The sequence below is a fragment of the Nipponia nippon genome, unplaced genomic scaffold (genome assembly GCF_047370975.1).
Source record: "Nipponia nippon isolate SJK-2023a ecotype South Korea unplaced genomic scaffold, ASM4737097v1 scaffold_2, whole genome shotgun sequence".
In the NCBI taxonomy this organism is placed as follows: Eukaryota; Metazoa; Chordata; class Aves; order Pelecaniformes; family Threskiornithidae; genus Nipponia; species Nipponia nippon.
Genome location: NW_028262336.1, coordinates 116,832,336 through 116,848,010, shown reverse-complemented (window position 1 = coordinate 116,848,010; position 15,675 = coordinate 116,832,336). Strand labels below are relative to the sequence as shown.

Below are 15,675 nucleotides of genomic sequence, written 5' to 3'. Positions count from 1 at the left end.
TGAATACGTTTTCTATTTTTGACTATTTATATAATTAAGAAGGAATCATGGAAAATTCTTAAGAGTTTCTCCCTCCATTTCCTCCTCCCTTCACTAAGAGATGAATGGCACCCACCCATTAAAATTATTGCCATGAATTCTAGGTTACAGTAACCTCAGAAAGTGTTTTCTGGTTCAGTTCCCACTGTTCTATCATATGCCGACAGCTGAGCCAGCTGGCTCTACAAGCCGGTTTCTATTCAATGTTAATTAAGGATACTGTTTCTTTTTTTCTCCCTAATATTCAGAAACAAAAATGCCAGTAATTAATTACTACACACAGAAATTCCTTTCCTCCAGTTCCATAAAGGCATTTCAGTCTCATGGCTAAATTCTATTTTGATGATCTGTACTGAAATATTTTCCTCCTGTTTACCAGAAGGAAAATAGAATTCAGGGGATGAGTGAAAAGCCAACAAATACTGTAAAACCACATGTCAACACTTACAAAACTCCCCTTTCTGAGAATAATTTCTCTTTCTCAGTATCTGCAATTCTTATTTCTATACTGCACTGGTTTGAAGAACGCTAACTAAAAAAAAGAAAACAAATAGTTGAACTGCCTTCCCAAAATAAGCACCGTATTACATCTGGTACGGCTATTCAAATATACAGAGCTCTAGGTAGCAACTCTTCAAATTTCTTTCACGGAAACAGTCTGGAGGTGCACCATATAGACACAGAAAATCAAACTTTCAGAGGCTGAAAGACAATAACCCTCAGTAACATCTTACTGTATTACACATTTCAATAAAAAGGCAAATCCATGTCGAGGTGGCTGCATGGGACACATGTACTACAAATAGACCCTCAAAGGTGATGAAAACCCCGTTGGATCATTACATTCCTCAGTTCTGCCAAACAAGTTTTGCATAGTGAAAAAAGGGTGTCATAACAAATAAAAAATACAATAAAGACACTGGTATTTATGGTCTGCTTTAGATGACAGTGGGACAGTAAGAGAGATGCAGTGTGACTACAAACGAAGGGTAAATCATTCGGCCAACAAAGAAAAATAAAAAGTTTACATGTTTCAACCTTAAAGAAAACAGTAAGAAGAAGGTTCTGCTCCAAGAAAATGCAGAAATCACATAAATATTTTTACTTGTTGCGGCGTTGCATGCTTTAACAATAATAGAAAAAGAGATGCACCAAATTTCACTGGATGAAAAGAAAAACTATGACTATCAAATTGCTGAACCACTGAGAAACTGCATTATAAAATGGCAATATGCATAAACCACTCTGTAAGCACAGAAGGTGAAAGGTAACAGAAGCATAACATTGTGCATCTATTTGGTTGAATTACAATCCAGTTTGTAACATGCACGTCAAATTGTCTTTTGAAAAATGGTACTTTTATTTACAAATGAAAGATTAGACAAGGGAACTTAGCACATCCTAAAGGAAGGAGACAAAGACTTCTCCATCTCTTACTGCCTTCTTTTTATCTTCGTTAAAAGTAGTGCCGCGCTGCCAGAGTGCAGCCAGTGCACCAAAGAGGCCCTAGAACCCTGGAGCAGGGAAGCGCCCCTAAACTTCAGCGCTTGCTCTGAATCCTCTCGCAACTGTTCACGGAAGGAATGGAGAGATGCTAGCATAGTCGGAATCATCTATTACCTTCCTCCTTGGAAAGTCCCTGTCTTCCAAACTACACACTAAAACAGAAAGGTTTGACAAAAATGGCTTTACTTAGGAACATGCCTATTCCATTTTTTTCAGGTGCTCCTTTATTATAGAAGATAGCAAATTCTGTGAAAATCCAGTGTCTCCATTTTGGAAGACCTAGGATGTACACTTTAGAGAATTAAATTGACCTTTTCAAAACATTCATTAGTACATGGATAGTATAACTTCAAGCAAGATTAATACATCAAATATGGAAAGATTACTTATGTTATTTCTAAATATTATATACAGAACAAATTTTATTACTTAAATTAATTATTCTTGATGTACACTGGCATAACTGGAGGCAAAATCAATCCTCTTGTTTGTGAACCAGATGGGACTGAGCAGATGAACACAGTCTTAAAATTCCAAATCTGCTGTTTTAAAAAAATAAATTTGTGTTATCCCATCATAAATACGCATGTTTAGGCATTTCACATACATACAAAAAGTAAGTTGTACATAAAAGTGCAAAACTTCAATTTAAATTTAAAAAGTATTTAAAATCCAAAGGGAGTACACTAAACAAAATGTAAAGAAACACACTTTATTGATAGTATAAATATGAGTGATGGGCTCTTCAGCAACACTCATCATCCAGTGAAGTCAGGGGTGATACTCCCACTAACTGTGAGTTTAATTAGCTTACTATCAAGTGCCCCAGCAATCTTATGCTCTTTTTATCACTTGTGGTAAGAATACAAATATTTCTGATTAGTGACTCCTCAGTAAAGAATGAAACACAAACTTACACCTTATGTTACAGCTGAACCAAAAGAATAGCCAATATATTATGACGAGACCTAGGGCCAATTTCTATCATAACAAAGCTATACATAGTCCTAAACATGCTGGGAATTTCCCACTAACTATTGTTTAGGCATGAAGGAAACCAGAAGGAACAATGCATTTGATAGTTCATAAATAATGATTTCAGGTATTCTCTGAAATAATGGCTTCAGATACTTTTACAGTTCAGAGAACAAGTAAAGAAAGAAACCAAACAGAGCACTTATCACATGGAAATGTTAGTAGTTAATAAGTACCCATGTTTCCAAGTGATTAAACGTATCAGAATTAATGTCACACTGGCTTGCAGAATTGCTTATGTGTTTATTTCCAATTATGTTGCTTAACAGCCACCAGTAAAGCAACTCCACTTGTTACCTGTCTACTGGAGAGGTGACTACTAATAACTCACAGTAAACTTTCCCACCTACCAGAAGGAGACCATGTCAAATTAATGCAAACTCTTAAGGACATATGGAAAACAAGAGAGATGTGACAATAGCTTAGTTATTCAATTGCTGCTTACAAAAATATCCAGATAATTTCCTGCTGTAAGATAAACAAATGTCTCCACTTATTATTAAATGGCTCCACTAATTATTATACTAATACTAATCCGCTCTGGCAACTATTCATTTTAATATTAAAACATGTCTGTGCATATTCAGACAGCACACCTTTTCTTTGTAACATTTTCGTTAATTTGTTTTAAGATAGCCAACCACTCAAGCAGTTTCTTAGTACTCACAGTTCTGTCACCCTTGATTACTGTAAATAGCATGTGTATAGTGTTTGTGTACTACCTGTACCTAGAAAACATAAAGAAATTTAATAAAGAAAATCTACTTAATCTCACCATCAAATATATTATTATTTTCTCCTTAATACGTAATTCTGTATTTTAATATTCTTTTAACTAGGTATGCAGAACCATACTGCCAATCAAACATAACTGACAGTAGACATTTCATATTAAAATGGCCGGGTTTCTAGTAAAAGTCTAACATCTCACTATCCTTCTCCATACCCTTTAATTAGGAGAAAAATGTCAATGATTTTATTATTCTTGACAGAACACTATGGCTCTGACTTTAAGGTCACAATGCTCTTAAGTTTTGTGTAGGAGAACAAGCTGTGTACACCTTAGGAGGGTGTATACAAAATAAAGGAACAAAGCAGCAAAGCAGCAGTAATACATCTTGATTTTAATAAACCCTTTGATGCTACCTCAGAAAATACTACCTGGAAAATTAATTCAGATTTGTCTCCACGTAATCATTGCAATGTGGACTGAAAGCTGACTGAAACAGTGAAGAAAGCTATAATTTAGCAATACAGCAGAACAAGGAATCTGTGATCGTCAGCCTGGGAAAATGAGATTCACTGACAGGAAATAAAAAAGCTGGGTATTTGTTTATTCCAGGACCTGACACAGCTACCTGCTGTCCTATTAGGTAGAAGATTAGAAAGGGGACAGATTAACATGTCCAGTTATGAGATGATAAAACTCAAAGACAATTAAGAGAATGATAATTAAGGAATTATGAAATATATTTTCATTGATACTTTCTTTGTATATATTAAGAAAGAAGAAACAGTCCATACAGTGAAATCAGTTGCTAAAGCTATTTGCCGCTATCCTATAGTTTACTTACAACTGACTACTAATTTATTTTAAAACAATTCAAGTTCATTTAATTGCTTTGGTATTAGGGTCGGAAAATGGAACTGTTGTCAATGTAATATAATATTATTCTCTATCTATACGGCTGCCACTCAGTAACATTCAGTGGAAGATAAGTGTATGTCTCCCAGCAGTAAATTTAATTTAATTACTGCAATGATAATCTTCAGAATCTTATAGTTAACACCCTGTAAAATCTTAGTCTTTCTCACCTTGATTACGCAATATTGGAGGTCTGCATTTAGTAACTGAAGGCTAGCATTAAGAAACTAAGTAGCAGGAGTAAAGGAACAAAAGTATATCTATGTCAGTTCTGAATGGCAGAAACCAGAAAACGCACAAAAAATCTTAAAATATAATAGGCTGTAAACACAGGAAAAGATTTAAAGCATTGACAATTTGGATTTGTTAAAAATATTCAATGATGTATCCACGTATGTAATTTGCTCCACAAATTGGAAATTTGCTTATGGACACTTACATCCCGGGGAAAATTATGTAAGCTCAGTAGTATCCCATATATGAATCATACACTGTTATCAGCACAGCAAGTCATGGGTAGGAAATGTGTGATACACAATACAATAAAGGAAGTATAAGAAATGGCAGAAGAGAAAACTAAGAAAGATGATGGTAATGGTAGAAAGAGCATTATGGTTAAACAGTCTATCTTGAGCCTTTTTGAATTTTAAATCCTCATTTATAATCCCACTCTAGTTTTCCTCTCTTTTTTTTTGCCTACATTTGTCTTTCTTCCCCTTTCAGTATTAAGTGCTCAATTTCAATCTGCATAGAATAATCAGCTTCCTAATCCGTTGACATCACTAAGAGCACCTGAAATACTACACTCAACCTGATGCAGCTAAGAAAAAACTAGAGATGCCGCAGTGCTGGCTCCATTTGATAGTTCCTTTTTTTTCATTGCCTCAATGTTTTCTTCTTCTTCCTATTTTCCTGCCAGATCACTTCCTTCCAGAAGATGGGGTAGGTGGGGATATCAGGGCAGAGATCTGATGAGATCCCATGGCCCTCTGAGAACTAGAGGAACTAGACTGGAACAGTCTCCTCAAAAAATGGAAGACAGCTTCGATTAGGTATATACAGAAAAGGGCTAAACAACACAACAAACTGGCTAGGTAGAACAATCTAGCTTTAAATGCAAAGAAACTATTCACACTTGCTTAGTACTAGCTGAGAACAAAGGTGACCCAAAGAGAAAGAGGAAGTTTTTACTCTCTTCATACGTGATGGTAAAGAACTAAGAGTCAGAGCACCTTTATCATCAGGTTTTGGTTTCAAGTGTGAGGCCACAACATCCTCATACAAGGACACACTAATGAGGACATACCGTCTCATAAATATTGCTAGCAAAAGCGTCAAACTTTTTCCATTTTAGTTACCTACACTCAGAGCAAAATGTATACATTAAAAAACACTAGGAAAATGAGCATCCATAAATGTATGCAAAATGTAGAACGAAGTCAAGCCTTCTGGCTACTTTTCCTATGTAGAATTGCTATGCAGAACAATGCTGAAGCAAAAGGACTTCTGCTTGTTGAAACAGTGCTGCTTGTGATTTTAAAATACTTGGGGTTTAGTTATTGGCGTTATCCAGGCTATCACACATGAAAGTTCAGGTTAGATCATCATCAGACTTTTGGCTGTGCAAAATTCACAGCCAGGAATGAATTTTTACCTGTATTACTTTACACCAGTCAGAATCATAGAATGGTTGGGGTTGGAAGGGACCTTTAAAGATACATCTAGTCCACCCCCTGCCATGGGCAGGGACATCTTTCATAGATCAACTTGCTCAAACCTTACAAGACAACCTTACAAGTTGTCCCAAACTTTACAAGACAGACATTATATCTGCCACCTCCTCCTTTCCCGAGTCTCCATTCTTACCACACGTTTTCGACAGCTCCCTCTGGACCCCTGCCTCCTTTGCTTTCTCCCCTTCCAAACCTGGGGGACTCTTCTGTAACCCAGGCAAACAATCCTTCAGGTTCAGGGTGAAAAGTCTGCCTTTGTAAGTAATATTGTTTCTCTAATGCACTCCTACCCCAGCTCTAAAACACTGCTTCTGAGAAGGATCCAAAGGACACGTTCTCTTCCTTTCGTCCCTCTTCCCCCAGTCTGGTGCCACCAACATGTTTGTCAGCTCCATTTTTCTTACTGAGAGGCAGCACTGACTGACCAAGGTGCAGGAAGGGCAGGGAGACAGTAACATCACTTAGACTGATGGCTCTCATTACTCTGTCTCCAGTGCTGTGGGGTGAGAGGGATGCCATTTGGAGAAGACAACTCAAAGGAGAGGCAGCGCTGAAGGTCTAAGGAGGTTCAGGGGTACAACACAGAACACAGTCCATACCGCAGCATCGACTTGCCCTCCTCTCATCCCGATGGCCGTTCCCTGGAGCTGCAGCACTATCGCTTACGGAAGACGAAGTACCGAGACCCAGCGACAGCTCCTCACTGGTTGGGAACTACTGGTTTATATCACCGATAAAAGCACAACATGTAAGAATGCCACAACGGCCATGTGTGCAGAATACTCCAACTCCACACAATATTACATGAACTGAAAGTGTACAGCTGTGCAATCAAACTGTCAGTCTGAAAATTACATACACGTTTTAACTTATGAATGAACACGGATTAGTAAAATAATGAAATTACGCACAGTATATAATTCCCATTCTTCCTTCAGGGACAAAAAGCAATACACAAAATGCAGGGAGAGAGAGAGAGATGTTTGCTGCACTAAAATAAATTATCTTAGAAAGAAATCAGGCTTTTGTCCTTCCTTTTTTTTAATTCCCTTTGAGAACACATTCTTTCTATCATCTTTATATAGCCATTTTCTTATAGTCTTATGTATTTTCAAGCTTTGTGCTGATCCAAAACTTTATACAGCTAAAGTTCTCATGAAAAATATAAAAAAAAAAAACAGGAAAAGTATGCATCATTCCTGCAACTTAGCACAGCAAAACTTGCCATGTGACTACGTGATCCTACATTATTTTCTCCCTGTAGGTTTTCGAAGGCAGAGTACTCAATTTTTGATTAATGTTACATAAAAAAAGCAAATCTGTTACAGCAAGAGCTAATACACAGATGGGAATTCCCAGCATCTAGTATGCAAAGTCTGTAGTGTTGGTGCAAGCACTGCCTGGCCCTCTTTGGTGGAACAGGATATAATTTTGTTGACATGTACTCAAAGCAATGATGGAGAGCACAACAGAAAAGAGAAGGGGATACTACTCATTCTCATTTTAGCATCAATCTCAATTTGCTTCTTTATTTTTTACCTAAATGAAATTTTCTGATCCAAAATTATTAATAAATACACACCAAAGACACAATTCCTGCCCTTGCAAGAAAATGAGTATAAGGGTACACAGTAGGAGAAAGAGATTCCTACAGAAAAGTATTTTTGTTTCAGGATTTCCATACTCATGAAAGAAAAATCATAAGGAATTTTAAAACACCAGGTAATTCTTCCAAAAATAACATTTTAATGTGGTTCTTTCCTTTACAGCATCAAAGTAATGTTGTTTAAACTCGACAGAGTGATGGTAGTGTTCTTGACTGCCTATTTTTCTGAATCAGATCTGAAAAGGAGCTCACCTCCCAGGACCATACCGGCTTGACAGCACTTCCTCAAGCGACATGCTGGACAGTTCTTCCTACGAATTTTATCAACTATGCAGTCATTTCTTCCAGCACATAAATAGTTGTGCTGCCCTGTAGGCAAGAGAAAAACAGGATTAATACTATGTTTTCTAACATGACAAAATTTTTTCTATGTATAAATGTTCCAAAAATAACAGAGGATTCAAAAAAAGTATACTTGAACCATTAAAGGACTCCTTCATTTTATGTTAACTTTCAAATAATCATGCGTTACTCATTACATATAACGATTTATTTGGCCTGTTTAAGAGTGAATCTCCCCATCTACAAAATTCCAAAATAATTAGCAGACAGTATGAACTGCTTAAATTATTGTACTATCAATATTCTTAAGTAAATCAAGCATGAGGACAGACCAATTCATTTCTTTCAAACTTATCTTTCTTTTAAGTTATTGTTCCTGATTTTAAAGAACTTTTAAGTAAATTTTGCTTGGATTGATGTGGAGTCTCTGACACAAAACTGAATGAAGAAGTTGGGGCAGTGCAAAAAAGAGCCCTGTAAGCAGAGTAAATTACCTCTGATGGAGCAGCAGTTTTGGACTAGACCTGCTGAAATATCAGCTGAACAGATGTAGCCAACACAGCCAAAAAGGACAAACAGAAGGTGGCTGTAACTTTTTGGTTTAGGTTAGCTCTTAGTTTATTGTTTAATTCTGAAGGACTCAGTTAGGAAGAGCCTGTCATTGCTGTATTAAAATGGAATCTTTTTAATGAAATTGGCTTCCAGCAGAGCAAAAAATTAAATTCAGCTAATATCCTGACATTCCTTTGAACACAAACTTCAGTGATACTTCCAAATTTGACTTGAAGAGAATGAAAAAGTGTACTTTCATGCTTTAGTATAATATTGATAATTTCTGTGATTGATTTTAATTTTGATTAAGTAAACAAAGCTAAGTACATAAGTAAGAAGAAATCAAAGCTAATTTTCACATATCCTTTCAAATTAAGCCCAGGTTTACCCCATAAGGTTTAACTTTAAAATCCTGCCTGTCTGTGCACATCATCTTCTATTTATTTCTGTATTTTCAGTTTCTTACCAGTCCCTAGCATGAAAGCATGAAAACAAACAAACAACAGTATTTCTTTTGAGAGCAACAAAATGGATCAAAAAGAGTATGGACAAACTGCAGAAGTACCAATATCATGGATACTTTCTTCATGGAATATTGTGGATATGGACCTCCAAATGTAACAGACATCAATACCAAACCTTTTAAACTTTCACTAGTTTCTAGATCAGTATTACTCTGTTAGCCATCTCAAGTCACCAGCAGCCAACAAATCTGAGATGATTATTCTACTCAGATGCTGTTATTCAGCTTTCTTTACAACCCTATTCTGTCTTTTCTCTGCACATGGTAAAATGAGCCACTGTTCACCAATAACTTTTCTCCACAGAAGAAAGACAAACTGAAAATGAATCCTCAGATGAAAACGCAGGAGAAAGAACATTCTGTGCTAACAAAAGAAAAGAGCTAGTGCTAAACCATGTGAAACAATGCATTTGTTTCTGTGCTAACATTTTTTTAGATAATTAATTTACTTCTTACCCATACTTTTAAGAACAACTTGTTTGGTTTTAGTGAAAGAAACCCAATTGCCTGAAATTCATTTTTATAACTGTTTCTCTTTTTTTAGAAAACAACGGGTAAATAAAAGTTGCCTCACGCATTGCCTGGCATTTAAAAAGTATTTAGTAATGCAGTAAATCAGAAGAAACTCTCATTTACTCTCTCCCATTAATTCTAATCCTGGATTCCTTCTTACAGGAAACATTACCAAAAGTAACCAAATGAATAAAAACCTGTCTTGCTTTTGGCAGCAGACCACGAAGCAAAACACTCATTTTGAACATGTCTTCCTTGGGATTATTTGCAGTTTTTTCTTGTCTTGCTTTGCCTTTATTAGCTACAAAAGCATTCAGTCTTTTGATAAGCAACAACAATTTCAAAACTCTGTTAGTTCAACTAAAATCTGTGAAGCATCAGATTATCTCTGCACTGTGGCATTCTGATGCTTTAATGTACAGTTAATTTACAAGGAACGCTTAAGTGGAGGTTAAGTTTTGTTTGTGGGTGTCTTGGTTTTGGGGCTTTTCTTTGGTGCCCTGAAAGGTATCTCTTCGGGACTTCTTTTCTAGGGAATCCTCTGAGTCTACACACCATGATCTGAGTCCGTATAACCCACGCCCATTGCAAGACCAAAAAATGGACTACGTATTCCCAGTATGGCAGCAAATGCTCACAAGCAGCTCACAATGCTATAGGCATTCAAGTTGTACTTTTCCCCCTATAATGACACAGAAAAATGCTGATCTACCAAAGCCAATGCCATACTGTGAACTATTCCTCTTCAAGCACTCAGAGAACACTGTTTATACGTTCTAGAATGATGTCAGTATTTAGAATCTGCTTTTGATATCAGTATGTGGTTTGAGTACTCAACACCCAAGTGCGTGCTCTAACTGCTAAAAGACGCTGAGGAGTTTGGGCAGAAGCAGTAATGGCAACACTGTTAGTGCTGGAACAGGAAATTATCTGGAAAAAAAGAAGTTAACAGCTTGATTTATACCAATACACATTTAAATAGCCTGTATTATTTATACAATAGTGTTTAAATACTATGCATCTAAGATTAAGCATTAAAAATCAAGGGTGAAATACATTGTGAAATTTTAAATTTACAGTCACACAATTAAGTTTAGCTACAGTGCTTAAAAACCTCTTCATAGCTTAGGGGTTATCAGTAGATCCAACTTCCACTTCAATTGGAAATGCATGAATTAGTTCATCATTACATAACAACTCACAAGCTGCTTATTATAAACCCAAGACTGAACAAAATTTTTCACATTTGAAAAAACAAATTGAATGAATCACAATTATGGAAACTACTCTTCAATGTTCATATGTTCTAGATCTTAAGATTAGGCAGGATTAAATAATCTCTCTGTCCAGTGCATACCATGGAAGAAATGAAGTCTGTTATTCAAATTTAGGCACAGTAAGAATTTGCTTCGATCATCTTATTTAATTCCTATTTATTTAATAAACTGTATTTAAAAATCTAATAATGACCACTGACCTCATCTTTATTATGTTTTCACCTAGTTTATTTCTTCCATAAAGCTTCCATGATACTAGCATAAAAAAAAGAACTAAGAAAAAGCCAAAATCCTGCCAACCCAACCCTCCCATGAGATTATGGTGATAAAATCTCAGGCACTTCTTGATTCTTACTGTCAACCACTTCCTTGTTTTCAGGACTATAAAAAAGTCAGTCATATCCTGAGCTTGAATCACACCTTCATGTGAGTTTTCCACTCCGCTCACCTCTATCCAATCTCTCCCCAACACCTCCCGTCCCAAAGTGCATTCCATTCATTCTCATTCAGCTGCAACTTACTTGGAAAACACATAAGGTTCAATTATACAGTATTTTTCAGAGTCTGGCATGGATTTTTTTATTACCTCAGTCATCTGATTTGAACTTCTATCTATAGCTAAATCTGAGTCAATGTTCTCATCTGAAACCGTTTCTACCATTGTGCAGAGCTGGGTTCTGAGAAACTGCTACTTGCTTGACATTAATATCTAAGTGGCAGCAACCATCTGAAGGACAGATTGTGTAAGAAATGGAAAACATGCCAGATATTTGGTTAATTTCAAAATTACGGGACAATATTTAGTGAGATGAAGCTGTCTGGAATGTTTTCATGGGATGCTAAAACATCTATTTGATAATACATTTGCTATATCTCAGTCTTAGCATCATCCGTATTTTTTCAATATGTGAGCATTACAGTTATATTAAATACATGTACCAATGAAGTAGCCAAAGACCCCTGTCAAGATCAAATTCCTGTTCAATTGGTAGCTCATCATTCAGTATCTGTTATATGACTACTGTCATTATAACCAGGAAAAAACCCAGAAAAAAACAGGACAGTAGTCTAATCATTAGAGCACAGGTCGGAAAGTAAAGATCAATATTTGTGTTTCTTACAAAAATATGGATCTGGCAACTTTCTGGCAACTGCCACTTTCTTGGAAGTCTTCACCCAGCATTAAGTTTCACCTCTTTTTGAAATTGCACATTGTCACTCTCTCTCAAGATATCAATGTATCAGCTTGTGACCTAGATTTGATTAAGAATATGGAGAAAATATAGATTATTTCATCTGTTCCTCATATGTTCCAGATTCTTGTAGGATAGCATTTTTCTTAACCTCCATCGAAGTCCACTTGTGTTAGCAAAGGTGGAAGTCCTAATGCAAACAAGCAGATACAATTTTAAATACTGTAATGACTCTTGCTTTACTGGCAGGTTTATATCAGAAAGTGGTCAAAATGCCAATGGTCCACCACAGGTTTTGCTATCAGTAAAGCTGCACAGATCATACTCCAGCACTGAGAAATTTTAATTCAAATGCTGCTGGAAGTAGCACGCACAGTGTCTTTAAAAACTGCACTATTAACTTAGCTCACTGACATGCTCTAAGTCACTTAAAATCACTCGAGTAAACTAATGAGTTGCAGAGATTTTGCAGATGTGCAAAATATGGAAAACAAAAAGCTTTAGCTGCACCAAGGGTATCAGGCGCAACCAATCAGTTATTTGTGTAAGCTCATCTGTGCTGAACTGCTGCCACCCTGTACAAAAGCAAAGCACTTCTTTGCAAACTCTCAGTTCCTCCTGTCTGCAAATAGAAGCACTTTTTCAAATCTTCTTTCTCTCCCTGATATGTGATTCTGCCTCCCGGTATCGCTCTTACGCTTTCTTACAAAATCATCCTATCCCCACCACTGGAGGACTGCTCTTTGCAAAATATATCAGAGTGTTTTATTTAGTCTAGTTTTAGATTTCTGTCCAAAACCTGCAGATATCTATTGCATCTCTTTGTAAATTATTTTATTGCCAAATGTCTCCCAATGTCGATTTTTGCTTCCTGAAAGCTAGCCTCCAAGTTTTGCTCAGTAATTCACTACCAATATGCTTTACCTCTCATAATATTTTTCAAAAATACCAGTTAAATCAATAGGTTTAAAAAAACAAAGGAATTACTCTTTTAACACAACTAAGTTTGGAACTCCTTGTCCAGGGTTCTTGTGGAAGCCAATAATAAACATGGTTTCAAAATAAACAAAATGGAAAAGAGGTTCACCTGTATACCTATATTAAACATAATGGTGCAGATGTAGCTTTTGAGTAAAACTTTGACTTCTGGAAGCTAAGACAATGTGCTACGGTAAGGATTAATTTGTACTTGCTCCGACAGTCAGGTTTTCCACAACTAGGCAAACCGTCTGGCTTAGTTCATCATCAGAAATGGGAAGCACAGCTGGCTTGACCTTTGCTCTGTTCTAAATCAACCTCTCCCCTATTTACACTGTTTCAATGTGCAAAACAGCAAAGGTGGGTTGAATTTGCCTCTCACTATGTGGGCTTATGAGCTTTGGTCTTGGAGAACTAGGAATCTATACTACACAGTTTGTAATACTGAAAATACACCCTTCGTGTCCCTGTATGCCATTACGGGCCATTACAATCTCCAAGATTCCACACACCTCAAATAATGTTTTTTAATTATTTAATACCATTTTCATTTCTGTGCTAATGTTTTCTCTAAAAAGACCCTGAAGTGAGATTTAAGACTCTAACCACTTAACAACAAAACACATCCCCCACTGACCTGACCATGCATAATCTTTTTATAAAAAGCCCAGTAGTTAGTGCGGGACTTGCTTTCAATTTCCCTCTTTGCCCATTGAAATAAAATTCTCATTTCCCAACTCTTAAGCAGGTGTCCTGACTACTACCCTGTAGTCTATACTGGCATAAAGATCTGCTACTGATGCAAATCTGCTTCACAGCAAAGAATTTAGGATTCAATGGACCAAAGAGGGCAAAGAGTGGATAGCAGAGTAACTCGTGAGTATGCTCCGTCCTCCAGTCTTCTTCTAGCTGAAACAATGTGGAATTCCTTTCTTCATAATAATCTAGTTCAAAGTGAAAACAATAAAGAATGATTGCATTCCACATCATCCAACAGCCTGGAGATCAGGACTGCAAGGAGGGTAAGGTGTGTTTGACTCCCTTCAGGCACTGGAGATGATGAACATAGCTCTCATATCCTGGGTGACTGCCTTACCTTGTCTACATACTCAGCGACGGGGTTTCTGATTATAACAGGTAGTAGTAATTCCTTCAGCTTTGTGAAGCTAGTCTTTCATTCCTTTGCCTTAATTACATGTGACGAAAAAAAGGGTTGAGTAAAAATGTTTTGTTCAAAAAGAATGTAAAACCATAATATGTTCATTCCTAAGTCAATCCTAGTGTTTTTTAAAGTGTATTTTCCTTTGGTGAACAGATTTACAGGTAATTTTTGATGTAATTCTACTTACAACAAACTTCTGGTATTCTTCCACTACGTTGTCTGCTGGTCTTAAGCATGTAATCTTACAGTCCTCTGTCAGGTTTTTGTGTTAAGTGGACCACACAAAATTGGTTTCTCTGGAAGGGAAGCAGCATTTTCAAACCACCGGGTATCTTGCACTGCTTTCCTTCTGTTCAACACAGCACTTCCAATGTTTGCAACATCCTTGACTGACTCTTTCCTCCTCTTGTATCCTGAACTCGAAATCTTCCTGCCTTTTGCTGTGAATCCTGCAACACCATTGTCTTTCTCCTTCCAAAATCACTTCTCCAGACAGCAACCTGAGCACACCATTTTTATATCTACAAAACAGAATGTAGCTATCCTATTTTCATTCATTTCTGGACAGAGCTAAAAGTTACAATCCTATTTTTTTAATCTTTTTAATTTCCCTGTCCCATCATTTCCAACAAGAAAGAAAAAAACAGAAAAACAAAATGAAGCAAAATTAAGTCCTATTTCACAGAAACTATCACGACTGCAAAATCAGGATTAGATTTTCAGGTAGTTTGCTTAGATTGTTTACCACTGCAACATCTTGAAAGGCATAAAGTCTTTGAGTCTAAATACGGGAACTGACAACAGTACAAATTTTCCACAGCTAATGTTTTTCAGAAGGAGATGCTGGCTTCTACAAGTCAGTATTTCCAGTTCTTTTTATGGCACTGTGTCACAATTGCTCCTTGGTCGCCATTTTTAAGTAATGAACTACATCAGTGGTATAAATATGTAAAATGATGGAACTGACAGCTTTTTTGTCAGTAAGGGGTCTATTTCTTATAGATATAGAACATGGGATTTGAACACAAAACCTACTTTAAAAGCACTCCAACTATTTCAGAGGTATACACCATTAAAGGAGCATTTGTTCTTCTTATCCCTGAGTGTTGTATTCTTCTACCAACAAAAGAAGCATTGTATTTGTCTTTCAGTCATCCTATCATTCTGATGTTAGTGAAAGTATTACAGCACATTGCCATGGTAAGTGTTTTCATATATATTTTCCTCTTATTCTTTGACTTGTCCTACAACTGAACTGGTGGGACAGAGTCACTCACTGACCCTAAGAGCAAGAAAGGTAGAAAAAACAGAAACATCAGTAGCAGAAACAGGCAATGTGCAAAAAACCAGATATTGCTGCCTGTTGACCAAAACACCCAATGGAGAACAAACTGCTAAAAAAACATAGAGAGGGGATTCATTTCACTAACTAGATTCCAAAGTGTGGACATCCAACAAAACAAGTAGCGTACACTCCCTCCTTGGGCATAAGAGAAAAACAGGCACTTTAGGATGCAATTTATCTTGAGTAGATGTCTAAATTTTGGTTCTTTAGTACCTTGCTGCACGTT

At 36.6% G+C, this 15,675-nt stretch overlaps 1 protein-coding gene across 2 annotated transcripts in view; it reads right to left on the bottom strand.

The window, feature by feature from the left end:
* The window catches only part of PGR (progesterone receptor), a 46,156-nt gene that overhangs the window by 20,805 nt on the left and 9,676 nt on the right, over positions 1-15,675 (bottom strand). For both annotated transcript variants that reach the window (XM_087755950.1, XM_087755951.1), the window contains one exon: positions 7,817-7,933. In XM_087755950.1, the coding sequence (XP_087612076.1) occupies positions 7,817-7,933 (117 nt within the window). The remainder of the gene's footprint in view (positions 1-7,816; positions 7,934-15,675) is intronic.